We start from the raw sequence: 24,639 nt of genomic DNA, 5'->3' as shown, positions 1-24,639 counted from the left end.
CCCTCAAATACTTGCTAAATTGAGATTTTCCAACGCACTTATGCCGCACTAGGTGGTTCCTCATTGTCAAGTCTCTGAGTAACTTCTCAAGGCTTAAAAGAAATTCTTGAAAGGCTATAGAACCACCACTAAGGTAGGTGTACCTTCAACGTTAGCTGATATTGAAGGGGGTTTACTTAACCGGACTGACGGGAGAAATCTATAATAGGTTTCGTCTATTAACTTCTCGTGACTATAGCAATTTCTAGCTCCTGGTCATTCGTCCCCTTCACATGTACTGCATTCTTGGTGGCATCAGCCTCAGTCAACTCAACAATGGTTTCCTCCCCCAAAAAAAAAAAAACAAAACAGAGAAAAAGAAAAGGAGAAAGGCACAGGAATAATAATGAATGCTAAACAAAACTAACTGTACCCGATATACATCTCGTCAAAATCTTCTTTATGTACTGCTAAAATACACTGGAGCTGTATATGGAAAGCCACCCTCTCAAAAGGAAGTGACTTTAGTAAGAAGAAGAAACAGGGCAAGAGCACAAGCAGGGCGCATCAACAATATAACTGCGCTAAATCAGAAGGGAAAACCTCAAACCTTCCCCCACCCAAATTGGAGAAAGAATATTACAACCTACAAACCAAAAGTCAAACCTGATGGAAGTAAAATCAATGTGAAGCGTTACTACTAATTTTTCAACTGTAACGATTGTTCTCATCCCCTCCATTTCCACACATGCCATTGTGGCTTTGAAGGATGCTCGTACAGCTCAAGTTCTGGTGGAAGATAATCAGCTCTAACCTAGTTGTATATTTTAACTGGCTTCTCAAATGTGTGGCGGTTCTGCAAAATTTTGAGGCAAATTAATGATGAGATACAGGCATCTCCAGGTTACACCCAATCCTAATCTGGCATTAGCACAAGGCTTTTTCCGCTTCAGTGGTTATTGCTAAAATAGCTTTTTTTGTTTTTGTTTTTGTTTTTGATTTTTTTTTTTTAAACAAGTGGTCTTGCTAAAATGGTTCCTGGCATCATTCTAGGTACCGATAAATAAACCTGCTAGTATTGCAACAAGGACTTTAGTATGGAGGAACTTTACCTGATTTACTGAATAAGCCCTCTTTGGGGTATTATCAGAGTGTTCCAATCCAAGGTACTGCTCCCACGCTCCATAGACATCTCTTCTCTGAGGAAAAAAAGTTAACATTAATGTAACAAAATCAAAACATTCAATTATGATGCAAAGCCCAAACAACACCAATAAAAACAAATCATCAAACCCATCTTTAAACAACTAAATATATGCACACCTGAAAACGACTGGATACAATGTCAGAATCCTGCAGGTACTCTGGACGACTCATTGACAAAAAGGCAAACTTCCACTGAATAAATAAATGGATAAAAAAAAATACTAACAGCTTAGAATCGATTGTCATTTGGATATGTAATCATGGTACAGAAATAAAGAATAGCTGTTATAATGACACCATTCAAACAAAGCGCCAAAGAAATCTAAAATTGGTACCTTTAGAAACTCCTCATCTGGAACCTGCAACTTCTTTTGGATTCGCACTTTGACTTCCGCTAATGTCTCTGCTTCATGTATTACCAAGAAAAAGGGTTCCCCAAAATTTTGGACTTGCTGTTGAAAGAACAATAATGATAATCTTGATATTTTTCCACGCAAGTAATACCCATCCATGACTTAAATATCCAAACAGCTTGAAACAATGTAAACAAGCTCCTGAGAATAAATAATTTAAATTGGAATACCACTTGGTTTTGTGCAGGCTCTTTGATGAAATGATAAACATGGATCAAACGATCATGGGAGCCAAGATTTTTCTCCTCTTCAGGGATCTGAGACTCAAAAAGAAACCAAGGTCAGCTTCAACTCAAGAACACTGGGAACTCCGTATGCAGAGCATTAACCAAAACACTAAAAAAATGCTTCCTTCTTCCCCGACTCTCTTCCCCCCCACCCTTTCTCCCTCTCTGAAAGGTCCCTTACATGTACTGTTCATCTGTCAATTCCTCCTCTCCTTCCCTTCCCTGCTTTCTCCTTTCCTCCCCTTCTATTCTTTCCTTTTTATCTAGATGTTTCAAGTCAAATCCACCATAGACAACTCTTGGATCCATTTCATTGTATTTCGTTTTCTCAGACAACATAAGCAGGTTTGACGTGTTTTTAGAGGTCAATCCCCTCCTTTGTATTTCAGTTGATTTATTCAGTCTAAAAAAAGTATGAACAAAAACAAAACAAAGCGCTAATTGTAAAGAAGCTATTTATATTGAAGGGTGGGAATGTCCATGAGTTTCTATCTTCTTTTCAGTTCACTAGAATGTAATTAGGTGTCTCACTTTGTATACTTCCTGTGTACTTGGGCATTGCATAGTTTCATTCTATTCAATAAAGCTACTTATTTACTTCTAAAAAAAAAAGAAAAAAAAGAAGCTACGAACCCATAAACTGTTAACCCAAATAAGAGGGAAGAGATGAAACTCAAAAATAAATGAATTGAAATTAATGAGTAGAGAGAAACACTTAGATGGGACTTGCCTCCTCTGCACGCAATGTCCAGTACTGGTCATTTATATTCTCAATTTTTTCATGGAGCGGAAAAATCTGCAAGAAGCAGATTGAAGAATGATGCGCACATAAAACTGTACAACATACCACTGATGCAAATGGCATCCTTTCAGATATGTGCAGATATATAATACATTTTTTTATAGGTAGTGCAATATAACAAATATCATCACTAGCACAAATTTGTTGCAGAAAAATCACTGATAAGACAGCCAGTATCTAACTTCAATGATGAACTGATAGTCATTACCTTATAGATCTTGTGATAGAAAACTTCAAGTAGTCTAACTTCTGCATTTGGATGAGATAATTCTACCTGTTTCAAGCCACAACAGATAAGTGATCATACTGCAACTAAAGATGTACTCACAAGAAGAAACAAGCTGCAATATGTAACTTAAGAGTCAAACTCAACCACCGTTGGATAATAGTTTCCGTGAAGCACTTTTTTTAAGTAACCTGTGGAAGAAGAAACATGGCATGAGTTCAGTAGGAATGGCAAAAACATACCTTTGTTTTCAGTACATTAATCACATCTCCAACTGTGCTCTGTTTAGGTAATCTGATATTATGAATTACCACCTGAAAACAATATAAACAAGATTACATGAGGGGTGAAAAGTACAAGCACTATCCCTAAATAAGAAAAGCAGGTGGAAGAGAGGATAGTCATAGCTTTCAGACGCACTTCATCCTTTGTAGCATGATGAAAAGCAACTTTCAGATTTTTAAGACCTTGCAATTCTGGCAGAGGGATGTCCAAAACTTCATAGTACAATATATCAGAGGTCTGCTAAAAGAAAACGTGAATAATTTACACCCACAATATATAATTCAGTAGGAGTTAAGAGAACATTGCTAGAGCTCAATCTATGCCAAACAAACCTGATTGTAATGGACTAGCATATCTGATAAATGCTCTACTCCTCGATATTTAATAGGTTGGGGCTTTGGCTGCTGAGAATAGCAGTTGTGCGATGTGAGTCTAAGTTTGGAAGGATCATCCAAACCAATTCGCGGTGCCACTCTCTCCACAACATCATCATAGCTGTGTACCTTCGACCTAGAAAATAAAAAGAAACCACCGAATACAATTAACCCCAATGATAATTCCCCAACAGTGTGAAATAGTGGCGTCATGTGGAAATACTTACAACTCTAGACAAAAGTCATCCTCCTTTGGTCTCTCCAAAGATCGAAAATGAACAACCTATAAATTGGCATATCATAAAGAGGATAATTTTAATGTCTTGGCAAAAAGACCGCAATATGTCAATATTCCAAACATTCAATGAGAACCACAATAACACAACTAAATACAAGCAAAACCATGCTTTAATACCATAATGATTATCTATAGCATATATAATTTTCAAAGGAGCTTAACTCCTATTGAACCATGTCATCATGTCTTTACATTAAATGAGCATAAATTTTTGTCATTTAAGTTTAAAATAAAGAGAAAGGTTATGTCAATATTGGACAATTTAAATTTTAAGTCCGGAATATTTTGTATTTTTTCCTCCATCGCTTCTTTTTAACTCTATACAAAATTTCTTCTTTTTAACCCTATATCAAATCTATTACAGTTAGTAATTGAAGAATCTCACATTTAGAAAACTCAACAATCATGTTATAAAGAAGAAATAAAAATTAACAATTTCCCTATGCATTGCACAGGTGCACAACTAGTTTCCATTAACAGCCAAAGCATAGAATTGGTCTAAGATCTAAGCATAACCAAATGAACCAAAGTTCAGAATGCAGATTACTTACACTGTATAGCGACTGACAGATTACTGGTCACTAGTGCCTTTTTTTTTTGGGTTGGGGGAGCCATTGGGTGATGACTAAGATGCTTTTTGGTATGCTTGCATTCTGGAAAGGTAGGTTTGGTCATCAAAACTGTTGTAAGGTTTAATGTGCCATTCTATTTTACATTATGAGACAATTTGGGATGAAAAAAATTATTAGGCTTCCAATGGCTTTGAATAACTCCTATACACTCATAATATGAGTTAATCTCTTTTCAACATCATTGCATGACTGGACTATAGCTTTAGGAAGGATCCACTCTTCTTCCTTTTGAACTTTTACCATCTAGAAGGACATTTCTCTACACGTGTATACATATTTCTCTCCCATTTTCCACACCATGGAAGCCTTAGGATCCTTAAACATTATGAACATATAAATTAATAGGTACTTCAGTTCATGCAAACAATCATAGGCTAACATGAATCGGTCAACTTCAAACAAGGATAATCATGGCAGGGAGCTCCAACAGTAAACACTTGCATCAAATTCCACCTCACAGCTAGATAGTTGAAAGACTTCGACTACTAGCAAATGCACCTATTTTTCCAAAAGTAAAAAGCACCCCCTTATAGATAATGTAATTACATTGTCACTAGTGAATTCAAAATACAATAAACCTAAAATATATATCCTCATAAAAAAAAACTTAAAATATATCAATAATATAAATTTATCAAATAGAAGAACACCAATGATATAAATTATTTAAGGTGTATTTTAATATTACCATTTTTCTTCTTTGACAAGACAAACCAGATGCAACAGATATAGGCAATCCAACTTGGAAACATAAATGACTCATTCCTCTCTACATATCAACCAGGAATACATTTCTATAACTTGTTAAGCCTCCTACAATTTGACAAGTTTAGGTTTTTAGGTACTTTTGGCTGTGTTTGGATACAGGGATAAACTACCCTATCTTTAGTTGCTTTTCAGTTATTTGGTTTATTTCATCCCTACAACATAGGAGTTGTACGGATGAATGAAGCACCAATCCATGATACGCCTTATGTTATAGAGATCACATTTGGGTTAAATATCTTTATGCATCAAACTATCTTTATCTCCAAGCATGATGTGACAAAATAGAGAATTTCGTGATTAGGGTAAGAGAAAATCACTTGTTCTTATGCCAAATTGACATGGAACAGATTTGAAAGCTTACAATGGCTTATGCGATGGGCTTTAGGATTTGAGATATAGTTTACTGATTACAATTCTAGAAGAAAGGGTTTAGGTTTCAAATTTAGCTTTATGTTTGGAACTGTTTTGTTTTTTATGGTTGAAAATGCAAAGTTTTTAGATTTTTTTGTTAAGTCTTGGCAACACCAAAAATAGGGTTGGTACAATTTCAAAGGTTGATCAATGGTTAAGTGCTCAGGGAATATAAGTGGACTTTCAGAATTTTAACAGGATAAGCCATAGGGTTTGAATGGGTTATGTTATGGGCTAATGATGACTCGAGAGGAAAGTTACCTGAATCTGTGGGTTGTGAACAAAGCATGTTAATAGCAATTGAAAAATAGAGACCGGAGAATATAGAGGAGAGAGAGAGAGAGAGAGAGGAAGAAGAGAGAACACAAGGGCACACTATTCAATAAAGAAAATACTCAATAACACTATTTGATAAAGAAAATACTCAATGTGAATTAATCAAAAATGAAGATTACAAATGTCTTTATAGCCACCAAAAGAGAAGAAGAAGAAGAAGAAGAACACATGGGCACACTATTCAATAAAGACCAATATCAATTAATAAAAAATGAAGATTACAAATGTATTTATAGCCACCGACTCTAACTTGTTCGACTAGGACTAGGACTAGGACCAAAGAAAATACCCTGACTACCATGCATTTAAAAAAAAAAAAAACAAAGATTTCTGTGCATGGTTTAAAGAAATCCCTGTACTGCCCCTGCCCATAAAAACAACCACAACTCCTATGCTGATGACTCAAAATAACAAATATACATAAAACCCTAAGACATTTGTAATAAGACCTTCAAAACTCTTTCTTCATTCGGATGTTGAATGTAAGCTCCACAAATGAAAAGATCTTAAGTTGCCAAAACCGAAGCAACTTGACCCTTCTTCCAAAGCTGCATCACAATATCCTAGAAACTAAACAAAGCTAACAAAATTTATAAATATTGGTGATCAAGTTTCAAGATTTTTGGCGGAATGACCTGACGGTTGTGTACATATTCCAAAAATGATGAAACATCTGGATATCGGCACTCTTCTTCACTTTCAGGTCGAGGAGACTTCTGGAAGCAGATAACGTCCCCGTCCTCAATCTATAAACAAAGCAACAAATATGTAAATTACCACCCATGACAGAGTTTTACAGTGTATTGAGCATGCAATATACCTGACTTAATCGAAATGAGGTCCTCTTATCAAGGTGCTCGCACATGACACAGGGCTCAAACTTTATTTCCTAAACCACAGCAGATAAAATACATCGACTAAGAATTTTATTTTGAACAATGTGACAAAATATATAGCACAGAATAAGGACAAAACAACCTGACAACGCAAATATGTTGAGAAACAAACCTCGTAAAGTTCTATCTCCTCATCAGGGGCAAATCCAGCCATTTGGTTGAGTTTTTCTAGTATTTCTATGGGCTTAGCAGAGCTCTTTACAAAAAGCCTACCAACATATCTGTCAACATGGAAGCAATTATGTCAGCAAGACTACCACGAACAAACTCTCAAACAAGGATGATGACAAGAAAGCGATCATCAAATACCGTAATTCTCCTTTCTCGGGGTCATAAAGCTTGAAGAAAAGAAGAATATCTTCTTTAGCTTTGTCAGGAGGGGTTATAGGGCGCAGATCCTGAAGTAAAAGTATTTGAATCAGTAAAAAGTGTAGGAACAGATTTACTTCATAAGAACAACCATTACTTGCAATATTTACTCTAGCAGTGCAAATTTAAAGGCTTTTCAAACAAATTTGGACAAACAAGGAAAGTTAAATGCCAGTATCAGAAAGACAGCATTACCAGTCCAAGCTCTACTTCCAAAAACAATTTAAGTTCTGCATTATGTGTCTTATTTGATACCTCCCTCAACTGTCCGACCTACAACCAGAAAATGGTTATCATTAGCCTGCATTATACAAAAATTTACTTATCCACGCAATGGTTGTTATCATTAAGCATGTCATATGACGGACTAAAGAATTCCAGCATAACCCTTTAAAAGTATACCGAGGGCAAAGTAGTCAAGTGAGATACAAAGGAACTGGATTAATTCCCAATTTCCAAGAAAATTCGAGTTCAGAATTCATCCACTGCATCAATACCAGAGAAAATGTAGAACATCCAGTAGAAAACAAGCAGGAAAAAAATCAAGTACCAGATTTTTTTACCATATAATCTCATTAGAGCATTACAGAGGGCTGCAACCCTAGTATACAGGAAATATACAAGAAAACCATAAAGGAGGAAAAACAAACAGCAGCAAAAAAATCAGAAAAAGACCAGAAAGAAAAAGCATACATAAAAGCTAGTATATTTTACATGCGTGCCTGTACCATTTGATTATACCATATGAATTACAAGTACTTGGAATTTTATTTCTGATAAGAACACATTTAGAATACATTAACAGAAGTAAATCAGAAATACATGAATACAATATTTTGATTGGTACAGTACATTACCCATTCAAAATTGCAAAATTGGTTTTTCTAGACAAAAAAAACATAAAACAAAATCCAAATAAAAGCAAGCTAAAATGCAAAAGACAACATATACAAATATTCAATATGATTCTCTATTAGAAACCTATGCTTTCAACTTTCATAAGAGGAAGATTTGATAATCATATTGGTGAGCCATATTGGGTACCTATGCTCTAATTATTGTAATAAAAAAGACAAAATATCATGAAAACCAAAGTAAGACTTAATTGATGAGTATCATCATAAGATGTAATTACAGATTGTGCTTCCTCCTGAGGACTCAATGGTCGATTAGGCCGATATGTATGGTTTTGCCGCTTTGCCCAAATCCAAAACCGCTGAAATTGCACTGGTATGCCAAACTCTTTGGCAACATCCTCCTGTAAATCATCTCAGAATAAGACATGAGAATGTAATGAATACAGCATATATGCAACAATGATATGAGGATCCAATAAATCTAAATTTCTGATTCCCCATCACTTACAGAAAGAAAATAGTCAAAATTAACAAGTAGCTCAAACATCTCTGAAATCAATTGTAACGCCCCAATGGAAGGCCCAAACCACATGGCCTATACTCTAAAAGGACTAGTCAATGATACAATTAGAGCCCCATTGGAACCTTATAAAGAGCAAGAACTTCTCCTTCCCAAGCAATGTGGGATCTCATACACCACCTACCCTTATCCATGTCATATGGGGTATCACATCAATGATGCATCAGAAGAACAAAAGCTACTTCCACAACCAACACTACAAAGATCTCTCTTTAATACGTAAGAAATTTTTTTTTGATAAGTAGAATGAATAAAATAATAAGTAAGAAATATTTATTCAAAAGTGCCAGAGGCACAACCCAAGTACACAAGATGTACATAAGAGAGACATCTATCTAGAAGGAGACAAGGAAACAAGCAAATCATGAAATCTTTCATACATTGTAAATTTGTATTATGGATATATATATTTTTTTTTTAGGTAATCAAAGATATTGTATTCATAGAAATAGGCAAAGCCCAGGTATACAGGAAGTATACATGAAAAAACGCCTAGCTAGAGGTTACAATAGAAAGAAAAAAGATCATGGACACTAAGTCCGTTACAAACTATAGCCCCCGCCCATAGGAACAATAACTTAAAAAAGAAAACTTTAAGTTCATCCATTGTTCTCTCTTGATCATCAAAACATCTAGCATTTCTCTCCCTCCAAATACACCAACACATGCATATTAGTACTAATCTCCAAATTGCCGATACCTGAGAATCTCTGTGTAGTCCTCTCCAGCTTGCGAGAAAATCTACCAATCTACAAGGCATAATCCAAGACAATCCGACTCTTGAGAAAAAATCATTCCATATAACCTAGGCCACCTTACAGTGTAAAAGCAGATGATCAACTGACTCTCCATGCTTCTTACACATATAACACCAATTTAGGACAATACCCGTCGTTTCCTCAAATTATCTACGATGAGAATCTTGTCCAAAGAAGTTGTCCAGACAAAAAAAGCTGCTTTTGAGGGAGCTTTCGTCTTCCATATGCTCTTCCACGGGAACATAGACATTCCGGAGTTCGTGAGCTTTTGATAAAAAGAACTGACAGAGAAGATATATTTTTTAGAATGATTCCAATGCATATTGTCTCCGGTGCCCCCTCGAATACTTGCGGAATATAATGCCGCAAAGAACTCCGTAATAGACTCCAACTCCCAATCATGGGCTGCCCTAATGAAGTTAATATTCCATTGAGTGGTGCCATTTGAAAAGACTAGAAGGTCGGCAATCGATGCCTCTTTTACTCTAGCAAGCGCAAAGATGGTAGGGAAGGTATCTCGTAGACAATGGTTACCCCACCATATATCAAACCAAAAACGGACACACGAACCATTGCCTACAACAAAATGTTCATGTCCTCGGAAGGCCCCCCAAAGGCTCATGTTTTTCCACAAACCCACTTCATAAGTGCCTTGTACCTCATTCGAGCACCATCCTCCCCAAGCTTCCCCAAACTGAGAATCTATAACAGACTTCCATAGGACCTCCATTTCATTTTGGTACCTCCACAACCACTTACTCAAAAGAACTTGATTGAATTTCCTCAAGTGGCGAATCTCCAACCCTCCCCCAGAAATTGGGGTACAAACTATTGACCAATTAACCAGGTAGAATTTAAATTCTTCCCCCAATCCACTCCATAAGAAATCCCTTTATAGCTTCTCAATGCAGTTAGCCACCTTGGTGGGAGCGGGAAAAAAAACAAAAAATAGGTAGGTAAGTTAGAAATAGTGCTTTTAATCAAAGTCAACCTATCACCTTTCGACAAATATAGCCTCTTCCAAGCAGCCAATCTGTGCTCCACCCTTTCGACTTACATCATTCCAAATCCTTTCAGATTTAAAAGAGGAACGCAATGGTAAGCCAAGATACTTTATAGGAAGCGAAGATATCTTTGCATTCCAAGGGAGTAGCTAAAATCTCCACATCGAGGGCAGCCCCCACTGGCACTATTTCCGACTTGCTGAGAGCTTCCATGACAAATAAGAAAAGTAGAGGAGAAAGCGGATCTCCCTGTCTCAGGCCACGAGAGGAGTTGAAGAAATTCACTGGTGAGTCATTTACCAAGATAGAGAAACGAGTTAAAGAGATACAAAATTCTACCCATTTATGCCATTTTCCCCCAAAACCACATATTCCAAGTAAATAAAGAAGGAACTTTCAGTTGATATGATCATATATGCTTTCTCCATGTCTAACTTGCAAAGTAGCTCGGGTTCTCTAGACTTCAATCGACCATCCAAGACTTCACTTATGATAAGTACCGAGTCAAAAATTTGTCTCCCTTTGACAAACGCATTTTGTGACTACGAGATTAGTTTTTCCACCACCGAGCTTAGTCTATTTGCTAACACTTTGGATAGAATCTTGTACATCCCATTCACAAGACTAATGGGTGATAGTCTCTCACATCCCTAGACCCCACCTTTTTAGGAATGAGGGCTAAAAATATGGCATTGAGACTCTTTTCAAATCTAGCATTAGAATGAAATTCATGAAAGACTTGCATAATATCTTCCTTGATCACTTCCCAACAAACTTGAAAGAAACCCAAAGTAAACCCATCCAGACCGGGAGCCTTATCACTTGCCAAATGTTTTGGATAAATTCATAATAGCCAATATAATATTTTAAACCAAATGTCTTGCTTTTCTTCTTGAAACATCCCAGAACAAGTGTCCACTTTCCAAAAGATGAACCACTTATTTTATTTCATTTTCCTAACCTACCTTGCATTTAAAAAATAAACATAAAAAATATGACTTCTAATATGTATGTGGGGGGCAATCCAGAAGGATAACATTTTTTTGTTAATGTGTACCAAACTAAGACACATAATTTGGGACCAAAAAAGTACCAAGAACAAAAATAATGCACAAAAACTTGCTAAAAGATCAACAACACAATTTTCAAGAAGAATATAGATCAATCCTTCTTCAAATACAATTCAAAACGTCAAAAATACCTTGAAAAGATTAAAGGATGTCTGTTTTTGAATACGAAAACCATGAACTTTGTCATGATCCACGAGGTCAAAATATATATCTTTTCCAATCTGTTCTGCAAGGTCTTCATCTCGTGCAACCTAGATCCATCAATCAATTCCATCAATCAAGAGTTCCGAAGAGGAGACACCTATGCTAGTCATTTCTAAACAGTTAAACATGAAAATGAGGAGATACGGGTAAGAACCATAACCTTTATAATAGTATACAAGTGGGCTTGTGCTTTGTATCTTCTCTTGTCCTCCTTCTCTTCTTGTTCTTTCTTCAATCTTATCTGGAATGAGCAGTGTTAAGTCAGTCTAAATCCACACATGCCTACACTTGAAAACTGGATATTAAAATTTAGATCATCTACAAGTAAAACCAAGCATTTACCCTCAGGTGTTCGGCTATATCCTTCTCATCAACATTACAAATTATTTTCTCCTTGTCACTTTCACGTATATACACAAGCATGTAAGCATTTGAGTATTTTGTGAATTTAAAAGGAGTGTTATTGAAGCCAGGATTGGCCGGTGGCAACTGTTTTACACAGATGAAGGAAACATTAGTTCACAATCAAGATGAGAATTATGAAAAGAATAGGGGAGAGAGAGAGGGGGAGCATTTAGGCCTTGTTTGGTTACACAGATAGATGAGATGAAAATTTAATAAAATATTGTTAGAATATTATTTTTTAATATTATTTTTGTTTTGGGATTTGAAAAAGCTGAATTGTTTATTGTATTTTGTGTGAGTTTGGAAAAATTGTAATGATTAGATGAGATGGTTTGTGTAACCAAATGAGGCCTTAGTGGTTCCCTTTTAGAGTACCTCTTCCTCACCACCATACTGCTCTTCTAATGCCCTCTTTACATCTTCTTTGGTCACCCGCTCATCATCAAATTTGAACCTAAAACAACAAAGATTGGTCAGCAAAATTTAAAAATTCTTAGCATACATGAAAATCACAAACCAAAAAATAAACGCGCACTAGAACTTTCTGTGCAGTTTTAGGCAAAAAAACTGAAATTGGAAAATTCTGGAATGCCTTTTTTTTCGAAAGGTTGAAAATCAGAAAAGTCTTGAATACATAAACATGCACGGTTATCCATTCTATTACAACTGCAAATCACAGGAGATTCCATAAAGTAAACATACCACTGATCTGAGAGGGTTGGCCTGATAAAAGCATAGTAGTGCCCACCATGCACCCCGCCACTATGGACCAAGACACTGCAAGAGAAAAATTGAGCATGTGATGCATGCAAATCTGAAAAGAGTACAGTAGTATCACCAGTCAGCACCAAAAGTATATCCATAGAATCTAATCTAATAATGAAGGATGGGAAATAAGCATCAATGATTGACACTCAAGCATGTTTTACCCAACTTTTAACTGGTTGGATTGGGGTATCCAAATTGTTTTTTCTTTATAAGTAATTGAAAATTTCATTGAAGAATGCGAAAGGCATAGTCTATGCACATAAAATGTAAACAAGAGACACCTAATTAGGAATGGGAGAAGACATTTGTATTGGTAACATTAAAATACTTACAAAAAATTATAAATTCGAATACAATTTCAAGATTCAAGGCAGAAGGAACGCTCATCTCACATTATGCAACCCAGCTTGTTAAAGACCATTAAAAGGGCACTTCCTTAATTACTTTCAATCAAAAGGAGGTCCAAAACCTTGCAAGATAATAAAATGTCTTCTGACAGTATGGTATAGCAGGGTAGCCACCAGTGAGAAAAGGAGATGTAATCCAAGTTGATGGAGCGAAAAGAGAAGTGACGCCTAATACTTGCTTACATCTCTCTGACTGAACAACCGCCCCCAACAATACTTGGTTTTCCTCTTTTGCAGATATTATGAATTTTTGTTCTTCTCCTTAATTGGAGGCTCTCATGTATAATCCTTGCACACTAGAATTGCACCTCTAAGCGCTCTTTAATAAAATTGACTTATTTAATAATTTGAAAACAAATATTTTTTTTATCGATAAATAAAATTTTATTGATCATAAGAATAGGCAAAGCCAGAGTACACAGGTCATATACAAGAGCAACGCCTAGGAGTGATGTTCTAGTGATACAAGAAAATCATGAATGGTCATGCCATAAAATCAATTACAATCGACCATTGGAACAAGGTGTTAAAAAAGAAAGTTCTAAGTTCATCCAATGATTGCTCACAATCTTCAAAGTTTTGCTCATTCCTCTCCCTCCAAAGACACCACCATAGACATATCAAAACCATCTTCCAAATTGCAACAATCTGAGAAGTGCCTTGAAGACCTCTCCATGAAGCTAAGAGGTCAATCACCCTTCTTGGCATCACCCAAGCTACACCCACCCTAGTAAAAAAGTCATTCCACAAAGGCGTGGCAATTTCACAATGCATTAGTAGATAATCGACGGATTCTTCACTCTTTTTACACATACAACACCAATCCAATACTATGATACGGCATTTTCTTATGTTGTCAATAGTTAGGATCTTCCCCAAAGAAGCTGTCCATACAAAAAAAGATGCCTTTAAGGGGGCCTTTGCCTTCCAAATGCTCTTCCACGGAAATGGATTTGCATTAAGCTTAGAGATGGATTGGTAGAAGGAACATATGTGAACTTCCCTTTCGCCTAGGGGCGCCAAAAAAGTTTGTCTTCCCCCCCCCCCCCTTCCTCCTCCTCCTCCTCCTCCTCCTCCTCATAGGGACTGAATAGACTAGGGTATAGAATTTGGAGATTGCATCAACTTCCCAATCATGGACAGCTCTAAGGAATGTGACACTCTATTGGGGGGTGCCATTAGAATAGTGAAGGAGGTCCGCGATCGAGGCTTCTTTCATCTTGCTATACCAAAGAAGTCTAGATAGGTTTCCTTGAGTGTCCTATCACCACACCATATGTCATGCTAGAATTTGATACAGGACCCGTCACCTGCCCAAAACAGGTAAAACTAGAGCGCCACCACATAGGATCCATTCACCTCATTTGAGCACCAATCTCCCCATGCTCTACCATACTTTGAGTTTAAAATTGATCTCCACAAGGCTCGATGTTCTAAGGAATATCGCCATAGCCATTTACCCAACAACGCCTTGTTAAAAAGCTGCAAATTTAGGATACCCACACCTCCTTGATAAGTTGGGGAACAAAGGTGGCCCATTTTACCAAATGAAATTTGAACTCATCATTCATCCCTCCCCATAGGAAATCTCATTGTAGTTTCTCCATGCGGTAAGCTACCTGTGATGGAAGCGGAAATCAAGAGGAAATAAGTCGGTAGGTTGGATAGGGTACTTATAAAATAAAAAATAAAAAATTGGATAGGGTACTTTTAATGAGTGACTTTGCAAATAGATAATGGGAGGCCAAGATATTTCATTGGTAAATAAGATATCTTACATCCCAAGATAGAAGCCATACCATCTACATTTTCACTTGCCCCACTAGAATTAAATCTGATATGCCCAAGTTCACCTTCAATCTGGAAATGACCTCAAAGCATAGAAGGAGAGCCCTCAGTGCACGGATTAAGTTAATTATGGGATGAGTTAGTTGGGCTACGTAGCATTTGGGATATGCCTTGGTGCATTGGAGGAGATTTTAATGTCACTCGGTTCCCAAGTGAAAGATCGGGTGGTTCGAACTACAACTCAACAATGGTAGACTTTTCTAACTTCATTTTTTACCAAGATCTATTAGATATCCCTCTTGCAGGTGGTTCCTTCACTTGGTCGAGCAACTATGAATTTCCTTCTTAGTCAAGGATCGATAGATTCTTGGTCTCCTCGTATTGGGAAACCCATTTTCCAAAACTCATCCAAAAGCGTTTTCCCCAACTATGTTTTTTTTTTTTTTGATAAGTAAACGATTGTATTAATAACAAAAGGCCTAGCCCAAGTACACAAGAGGGTATACACAAGTTAACGCCTATCTAGGAAGAAGAAAAAGAAAGAAGAAAATCATGAATACCCATGCCATTAAAATCTATAGCTATGGCCAATAAAAATAAAGTTCTAACAAAAAGTGATCTAAGTTCCTCTATAGAGCGTTCTTTATCTTGAAACGTCCGGTCATTCCGCTCCTTCCATAAGCACCACAAGATGCAAATAGGCACCAATTTCCAATTTCCCTGACTATGTTTTTTTTTTACAAGTAAAACAAGTATTTATTAATCCAACAACTGTCGATTACAAAGTTAAAAATGCCCTAATTATGTAGGTGCATTAGAAACTAAGAAGCCATGAAGGTCCATGCCATTACAGTCCATAACAATGGCCCAAGTACAAAGAGTCCTAAAAAATAACATTTTTAGCTCCGCCAAAGATCTCTCTGTCTTCAAAAGTCCTTTCATTACGCTCCTGCCACAAGCACCAGATAATACAGATAGGGATCATCTTCCAAACTGCTATGATCTGTCTCAAACCTCGAATTGAGGTCCAGCAAGCCAATACATCCAACACAGTTTCCAACATAACCTACGCTAAGTCCATTCTTTTAAACACCTCATCCCATAGAGTCCTGGCTACCTCGCAATGTAAAAGTAAATGATTAACCGACTCACTCCAACTTTTACACATGCAACACCAGTCAACAATGATTATCCTCCTCTTTCTCAGATTATCTGTAGTGAGAATCTTGCCTAAAGACGTTGTCCACACAAAGAAAGAAGCTTTGGGAGGAGCCTTATGAAGCCAAAGCCTCCTTCAAGAAAACTGTATCTCAGGAACTTGTGTGAGGACGTTATAGAAGGAACGAACAGTGAACACCCCTTTCCCTGCAGGACTCCACCACAAGTCATTTTCATGTTGAATATTTGGACGACAAGAATACAAGAGATTGTAAAAATCTACAAAACTCTCCATCTCCCGATCCTGTGCCGCTCGGTTGAAATTGATGTTCCAGTGAATGCTCCTACCTGAGACTTCCATAACCTCCTCCACCGTGGCATCTTTGGCACTTGAGATCAAGAAAAGTGTAGAAAATAGATCTTGTAGAACACTGTTGCTACACTAAGCATCCTTCCAAAATCTAATCTTGGAACCTGTCCCCAATTGCAGGTTAGTGTGTTGATGGAAGACCTCTCATCCTCTTCTAATATGTCTCTATAACCCCATTCCAGAGGCCCCTCTAACTTCTCTAGTACACCATCCCTCCCCTATATCATCATATTTGTTCTCGATCACAGTTTTCCATAAAGCTTCTGATTTCTTGGTAAATCACCACAACCATTTGCCAAGTAACGCCCGATTGAACAACCTCAAATTTATAATACCCAAACCACCATTAGAGATAAGACGACACACCATCTCCCACTTGACTAGATGGAATTTAAACTCTTCTCCTAAGCCCCCAACATAAAATCTCTCTATAGCTTCTCAAGTCGACCCGCCGCACTTACCGGTAAATGGAATAATGATAAAAAGTGAGTGAGTAGGTTAGAAAGTATACTTTTGATTAACGTAATCCGGCCTCCTTTCGACAAGTACATTCTCTTCCACCCTGTCAGTCTCTTCTCTACTTTTTCAATCATTGTATCCCAAATCGAGCATGCCCTCGACGCTATACCCAGCGGTAATCCTAGATAAGTCATCGGAAGAAACGCTATCTTGCAACCCAGTGTGCTTCCCTGACTATGTTCAGACCACTTTCCCATGACTGAGGCAGAATACATGGAGGTCCAAGGTAATTCAAATTTGAGAACATGTGGCTAAAATCTGATGGCTTTATTGACTGCGTTCAATAATGGTAAACTTCCTATCATTTCCATGGAACCCCAAGTTACATTCTGGCACGTGAATTGAAGGCATTGAAAAAAGATCTGAAGAGCTTGAATGAACAGGTGTTTGGTAATGTGGAAAGCCAGAAGAAGACACTCTTGGAGGAACTTAAAGGTTTGGAGAATATATTGGAGGTAAGGGAAATGTCAGAAGTTGAAAGGGCTCGCAAAACTCAAGTTTTTGTAGCAAATCTCGATAAGATTAACAAAACAAAGGGTTCACAAAACAAAGGAAGATGATAGAGATTATGTGATTCTAGATAGGATTAACAAAAAAATAATACTGTAGCAAATCCCGATAGGTTGATGAGGAGCAATAAAATGGGCCCACAATTGGATGGGATTAAAACTTAAAGAGTGGTTTGGATTCAGAGATGAGTTGAGATTGGTTGAGATGGTTTGTGAATCGTAGAATAAAAGTTGAATTATGTATTATATTTTGTGTGGAAATTTGAGAAAGTTGTTTTGGAATTTGAAAAAGTTGAATTGTTTATTATATTTTGTGTGGGAAAAAGTTACGAATACAAACGAGGCCTTAGTTAATTTAAATGAACAGTATGGCACAGTAAAGTATGAACAATGCTTGGTGAAATGGTTCATGTAATGCAACAAAATTGCCTCTAGCAAAATTCATGTATCTCATTGATGATATAGACATGCAAGGCTAGAGAATATAAAGAAGAGAAAATCTTATAACCGGTCCGACTGCTGTCCACCAAAAAACAGCCTTCCAATAGATTAGTGCCACGTAGGCTTTTCATTTGAGCTACAATGTGACCACACCCCAGGAAACCACTCTCACACTCAGATCTCAACTTCCCCTTCGTTCCCCCTCTCTCCCCCTCTCACACCCACAACCCATCCCAGTCCCTCGCAGACGACGGCGAACGCAGAGATTTGGAGCCCCTCGATGATGACGACGAACGCATAGATCTGGAGCCCCTCACCCAACCCTCACTGGCGGCGTCTCGAAATGGGGCCTCGTCGAGGAGTTTAGAAACGCGGTCTTGGAGCTTGCAACGCTTCTCCTCGGAGAGCTTGGACTCCCAATGCTGCTCCTTGGACTCATGGCACCCAACTGCGAGAGACCCTCTTTCTTTTTCCTCTCTCCCAAGATTTATTTCCAATCAACTCCTTCAGCTTTCAGATTTTCAAGGAATCCAGAAAGTTCTTGATCAGAGAACATTTTTTTAATTTTAATTTTTAGTTTTCGACAAGTATGTGAAAATCTCTCTGCTGTATATTTCTTCTTATGTCCATTCCGAAATTGATCTTATTGAATTTTATTTTACGTTTTTCCTTTTGTCTCTGATTGTTGTTTATGAACATATTAAGGAAAAAAAGTTTAAATTAGGGTTTCTGTTTCAACTTCTGTGACTTAGATTTTCCCGCAATATATGTATTTTATTTGGTGTTTGGATATAATCATTTTGTTTGGTTGCTGAGAAACTGGAGGAACACAGGAATTTGCATTGGAGTTTTGTATTTGGGGTGGTGGTTTTTTCCTTTCCTTTTTGACGCCCAAAACTATCAGAGTTGGACTGGTGGCGGTAGAACTCTGGATTTCTATCGTGCAGCGGTGCTAAGAAACTGGAAGCATAGAGGATTGGCGTATCTCCTTTTGTTTCCCATGTGAATGAGTGTATTGTAAATTTGGTGTAATTTCTGAGGTGGCAGCATATGTGTGGAAGGTTGTTAAACAAAGAAAATAAGCCCGACCGCTTTGAAGCGGAACTCTATAAAGAAAGAGACCAAAACCACAAACAAAAACAAGACAGACAAAACTAATAGAAGTCAACGGTGAGCAGGCAGGCACGAAGACCTATCGCAACACATCAAATTAAATACCATCTTTATGATCAAGCAAGATGCTCATAGAAGTCATTTATAATATATCACAAGCTTCTAGAAAACAATTTATCTGTCAACCAAAATTGAGAAATCACTAGAACCTATGAAGTGTGTAAAGGTTGCGAGCACTCTTATCTGCTTCAGGTGATAGATATTTTCCATTCTCCCTATCAAGATCAAGTTGAAGAGGAAATTCATAGCGATCATTTATCTGCAAAACCAACATACTATCAATAAAGTGGAAACATTTTTTTTGTTTTTGATAAGTATCAATAAAGTGGAAACATTGACCAGCAAAAGAATTGCTTTTCATGAAACAGTGATAATTTAATAATTTGAAGACGTACCAACATACACAAACAAGTTTCCAACCATAAGGTAAAGAAAACACAATGTAGCTGATTTTTTACTAAAAAAAATTTATAGTAACTGATGTATTTCAATGCAGTCTGCCTAAAATATTTATAGTGTACAGAGTTGATAACTACAATACAGGAGAAGGACAGTAGTGCAAGCACAAACCACAGATAAATAAAAGCAGTTTCAAAAACTGACCTTTACCATAGTGTCCCTCATGAAATCATATTCAAACCGCTTAAGCTGAAGTTGAAGAACTGGGGGAAAGTCAATAAACAAGACACCCTTCTTAGCATCCTGAGATAAGCATTAATCAGTGTAGGAGTTGAAAACAGTATTCAAATGTGTCACTACAAAACAATATTCAAATGTGTCACTACTTAACAAGAAAAAAAAAAACCTATCCACAACAATGGCTTGAGCAGCAATTCTACAGGAGACAAAGACTAAGCACCGCAACCAATGAGAAGGTATAAAAAAACATATTCACAAGATATCTATACTTCAAATGCTTCATTAAACCCACAAAATAAAAGCAGCAATTCTACAAGAGAGACAGAGACTAAGCACCGCATCCAATGAGAAGGTATAAAAAAACATATTCACAACATATCTATACTTCAAATGCTTCATTAAACCCACAAAATACCTATTTCTATATTCCTCTTATAGAAATTTATTAAGCCTTTCATCAAGATGCTGAGAATATTCTCTATGTATGAGGTAAAAGGTTTGGCAAGTGATTTCTTTGTGCTTGATGTGGTGTATATGGAGGGAACATGGCACTCAGAAGAGAGAGGGCAGTGCTAAAACTACAACACCCTATACGCCTGGCTGAATCTCTAATTAGCTAGAATTCATGTCTCTTCGTTCTCCTTCTTACCACTAGTCGGGGGCATTTCGGGTTTATTCTTTGTGTACTTAGGCTACACCCCTCTGCATTTTAATGAATTGCCTTAATAAAAACAATCCAAAAATGATTGATTTAGATTTACAAACAAAAGGTAGGCCTACCTTCAATAGTTAAACCTATCCAATCAACCACTTTAACCAATTTTTGGTTGTTTTCCTTCAAAGTGCTAAAAAAATGAATGAGTTTGCAGGCCTATTACAATCACCTAAAAGAGCTTCTAGATTTTCTTCATAAAATCAAGAACACGGGTCATCTCAACCAATTTAGGTTGGAGTTACACAGATTTTATATGTCTGGTTCCCATGAAATAACACAGTAACTAACCTGCAAACCATGTTCTTCAGCATGGTATTTGTTATCGCCCTCAAGACGTTCAACTTCCACATACTTGTCAAAAGAAGCATAAACATCGCAACAGCCTTTGACATCAAGCTGGAGGTCTGCCAAGCAAAAAACATATTTTGAGATCAAGCATTGTGATGATAATGATTTCTCAAACACCACAAAACTCAAATTTGCACCAAGAGTAAATACCATAAAATGATTCCTTTCTTGTAGATTTGTAGTCCACGTTGATGCATTCAATGTAATTCATGTGGTGCCCTTCAAATAACTGTTGTATTGTCCCCTCCACAACAGTGCCCTGGATCAAGAGGACAAGATTAGAACCACGAAACAAACATACATGCTCCAGGCCAAATTTGTTAAACCTCCTATACCTTCATTTTATCTTCAAGCTTTTCACACAAAACTCTATTGAGTTCTTGCACATCATGTTGCATGAAAGAATCATACGTATCCCATCCGAAAGACTTGGTCAATTCTTTAGTTGCCACACTGCTGTCATTATATTGAAGCTTATAGAATAGACTCTGTAATGCCAAAGGAATGCTTCCTGAAGGCATGTCATTTTCAGTAGTTGGCATATGGTACACAGCCTGGTGTCAACATACCACAAAAATGTTGTTCCATCTATATAAAATCATCAATAAAAACCATGGTGACTTCAGGGAAACATGGAACACACTCTGACCTTTCTGAAGTAAGGAATATGGTAGAGAGTCTGTAGCAGCGAGTTCATGTAACATGTTGCTCCTTGGTTCTTAAGTCCAACATAACCAGTCTCCTTCTTTGAGTCATATGAGCAGTAATCCAGCACCTTACGGACTGCAACCTCAGCTTCCACAACACATGTATCATTGACAAGGTAACCTCTAGTTGGGTCATAAAGATCACTGAGAGGCATGAATGATGTAAAACCCCAGTCGCTCTCTCTTGCAGTGAACTGGTGTTGGGTGTCTGCAAAAACCAAGCATTATGGGTTGAAACTTACATACCAAGGAAAAATGGAGTGTAACAACCCAAATACATTAATTTTGCTAATAAAATTTTTTTTTTTTTGATAAGTTTTTGCTAATAAAAATTGTACAAGCAAAAGATCAAATTATTATTATCATGTGATACTTTTCCCACACTCACTAACATGCATGGTTCCTATAGCACAGGCCAACCAATTGAGCACAGGTCTGCTCATTTTATAGACTCTTAACATTGATGTATGTTGCTGTTTCTGCATTATTAGATAATTTGTGAGGTTTGAACCCAATATGGTTATATTTAATGACCAATTAATATTTTCACAAGTTACACTAAAAGCTTAAGTTGAAAGAAGTGTAATTCATTTATTTATTTAAGTTCCAACAATAAATGGCAGGAAATATCCATATCAAATACCATGAAATTTTGAATATTACGGCATGTGCATTGATTACAACCATTAACATTACAATTATTTAACATACAGTATGAAAACGAATCACTGCAAAAGCATCCACAAGATAATGGAAGAACTATTTGTTCCATCGGGAGGAAAAATAAACACTTCCTTAGATGAAAAAACAACAAACACGGAAGTGACTACAGGACAAAAAGAACAGTGAAGATATACCCTTTCTTATTGAGTACTTGCTGTGAACCTGATTAACCACAGCCAAACTGAATTGAGCGTATCTACTCCAGCCGTATGGCAATGCAGCAGAATCCGCGACATCTAAATACATTGACAAGTGGTCCACATTGTTCCCTTTTGGAAAGATAAGTATCCTCCTGATCAAACCAACCAAGGCAGGTCCAACACCAATCATAACACATACATTAAAGCATGTTGCAAGCGTATAGATAAGTTTAACTAGAGGGAAACATTCAAATACCATTTATAACTGCCAACGACAAAAACATCCGAGTAGTGCTTCTTGGTATTCAACCTAGTAAAATTCTCAATTGTCCACGTGAACTTCATAGATGGCGGGTCCTCCACTGGCTGATTCTCCACCGTACTTGCAGGCTCCACTTGCGCCATGACTAAATCCACAAATAAAAAACTTCAACGCCAAAAATAGAAAGATAAAACCCTAGCATCCTAACCGATCAAGTTACAAACACTACCACACTGTACCAACGAAACTCATATAGGGAAAACTAATGATTCCGTATAGATTACTCGGATCAAAAGCTCCGGATTATAAAATAAAAAGCATGAAATTTGGGTTATGAATCGTAATGAATGTGAAAGACAAACCTTCCATAGGCTGAGGACCCTCGACTAAATCCGAATGCGGCACCAGCATCTCCTCCTCCTCTTGCTGAAAACAAACGTACGCAAATCAGAGCTCTGATCAAGTGCGACCTAACCCTACTGGGCAGAATCAAAACCCTAGGAACCAAACTTTAACGCAGTGAATTTCCGAAATTTGAGCTTTCCGAATCATCTCAACAAAAACCTAAACCCTAGGGTATCAACTTGCGCTTAAAAGAGTGACAACAAAACACCACGATAGATGCGCATGCGCGTGTGTGCCTATTTGTATATATATGGAGCGAGAGTTGGAACATACATCTAACGCCGGAGGAGTCACTATGGTCATTGGTAGTGGGAGAGACGACCCGTCCGATCGGCGAATCTGAGAACCAGAAAGAAAGAGAGCGCCAAGTAGGAATAGAGCGCCAAGCAGGAGTGGGCAACGAGGCAGAGTACGGAGAGAAGTGGCTGAGAGCAAAGAGTCGGTGTTTTTGCTTCGTGAGGGGTATTTGAGGGTTTTCGGAAAAGTATGAGGGTATTTGGGGGGGGGGGGAACGAAAGCGATGGCGCGTGGTGAGTTTGTGACCGATACGTTTTGGGATTTATGGTCAAGGACCAGTGGGAGGGGGACACGTAGTCAATCTGGATTTAGTGACGTACAGTTACATGACGTGGCGGGCACAAGGGGTCACGTGCGTGTACACTGGTGCGTGATGACTAGGTAATCCTTTCCTAGCAGAGTACTACTCCCATTTTATTGTTATGGACCGTTTGGAATTTGGATATAGTGGTGAAATATTATATAATCTAATTTTAATTAATAATTTTATTATTATTCATAAATCACCTTTATCTTATCTTATTATTTAAACGAAACTTTAAAAAAAAAAGAAACAAATAATTCATTACTATTTTAGTTCAAATCAAAACGTCCAAAAAATGCTCCGATCGAGCAATTTTCACTTTGAATTGTTCTGACTTTCACGTGCTGATCAAATGATTGAAACTTTTAACTACCAAATAAATTATTTATCGAAAATAACAGATAGACAATTTTTTTTTTTATCATTTTGTACGTAATTATGTTTTAAATGAGAAATATTTTAATAAAATAATTTATATAAATAGTATCATTTTATAAAAATATCCTATGTTATTTTGTCAAATCTGTTGAACTCAAAGGCCGTTCCAAGAACAAGGCAGATCAACTTGATTCCTAATCATTTGTTCGTTCGTGCATGGACGACAAGTGCCGCCATGTAATTTCGTTGCACCTAAGTGAAGGCCAATCTTCATCACTACACGGCCTTCCATCCGAAACGAGGCTGGTTGAAATGGGCATGGTAGGTACACCTGGGTTCACGTTCAGCCAGCCATTCGACCATCACATGACGACTTCCCGGCTGGGCCAGGTGCATGCAACTGCCTTTCCTCGTGCCTATTTATTGTTTTTTCTTTGCTTTAAGTTTGATTGTATTTTCTTGTAAATTTGTCAAGATTCCAATCGTAA

At 37.2% G+C, this 24,639-nt stretch overlaps 1 protein-coding gene across 1 annotated transcript; it reads right to left on the bottom strand.

Annotated features, from left to right (window-relative positions):
- Positions 1–380: 380 nt before the first annotated feature.
- Positions 381–23,624, bottom strand: LOC109013487 (ubiquitin carboxyl-terminal hydrolase 12). The gene is made up of 32 exons (XM_018995591.2): positions 23,446–23,624; positions 23,130–23,193; positions 22,762–22,912; positions 22,500–22,657; positions 21,585–21,850; positions 21,271–21,489; positions 21,086–21,194; positions 20,876–20,991; positions 19,837–19,935; positions 19,383–19,492; positions 12,803–12,877; positions 12,476–12,554; positions 12,038–12,184; positions 11,856–11,936; positions 11,623–11,742; positions 8,358–8,480; positions 7,418–7,495; positions 7,163–7,251; positions 6,966–7,074; positions 6,778–6,846; positions 6,593–6,703; positions 3,740–3,795; positions 3,471–3,648; positions 3,274–3,375; positions 3,096–3,167; positions 2,836–2,901; positions 2,556–2,621; positions 1,769–1,855; positions 1,521–1,637; positions 1,303–1,377; positions 1,092–1,178; positions 381–835 (listed from the first exon to the last, which is right to left on the bottom strand). The coding sequence occupies exons 1-32, from the start codon at positions 23,473–23,475 to the stop codon at positions 794–796; spliced, it is 3,351 nt and encodes a 1,116-aa protein (XP_018851136.2). The 5' UTR covers positions 23,476–23,624; the 3' UTR covers positions 381–793.
- Between the last annotated feature and the right edge of the window lie 1,015 nt (positions 23,625–24,639).

This window comes from Juglans regia, chromosome 4, assembly GCF_001411555.2.
Source record: "Juglans regia cultivar Chandler chromosome 4, Walnut 2.0, whole genome shotgun sequence".
NCBI classification, from domain to species: Eukaryota; Viridiplantae; Streptophyta; class Magnoliopsida; order Fagales; family Juglandaceae; genus Juglans; species Juglans regia.
This window is presented reverse-complemented; position numbering and strand designations above follow the sequence as displayed.

Bases quoted from the DNA above. Each gene is read 5' to 3' on its own strand.
- LOC109013487 (XM_018995591.2), bottom strand. From the start codon at position 23,475: ATGACCATAGTGACTCCTCCGGCGTTAGAT. The intron at 21,851-22,499 runs GTATATCTTCAC...TGGTTTTTGCAG, and splicing joins CAAGTACTCAATAAGAAAGG to ACACCCAACACCAGTTCACT. The intron at 12,878-19,382 runs GTTCTAGTGATT...TTTCTCTTGCAG, and splicing joins AACCTTTACACACTTCATAG to TGTCTTGGTCCATAGTGGCG.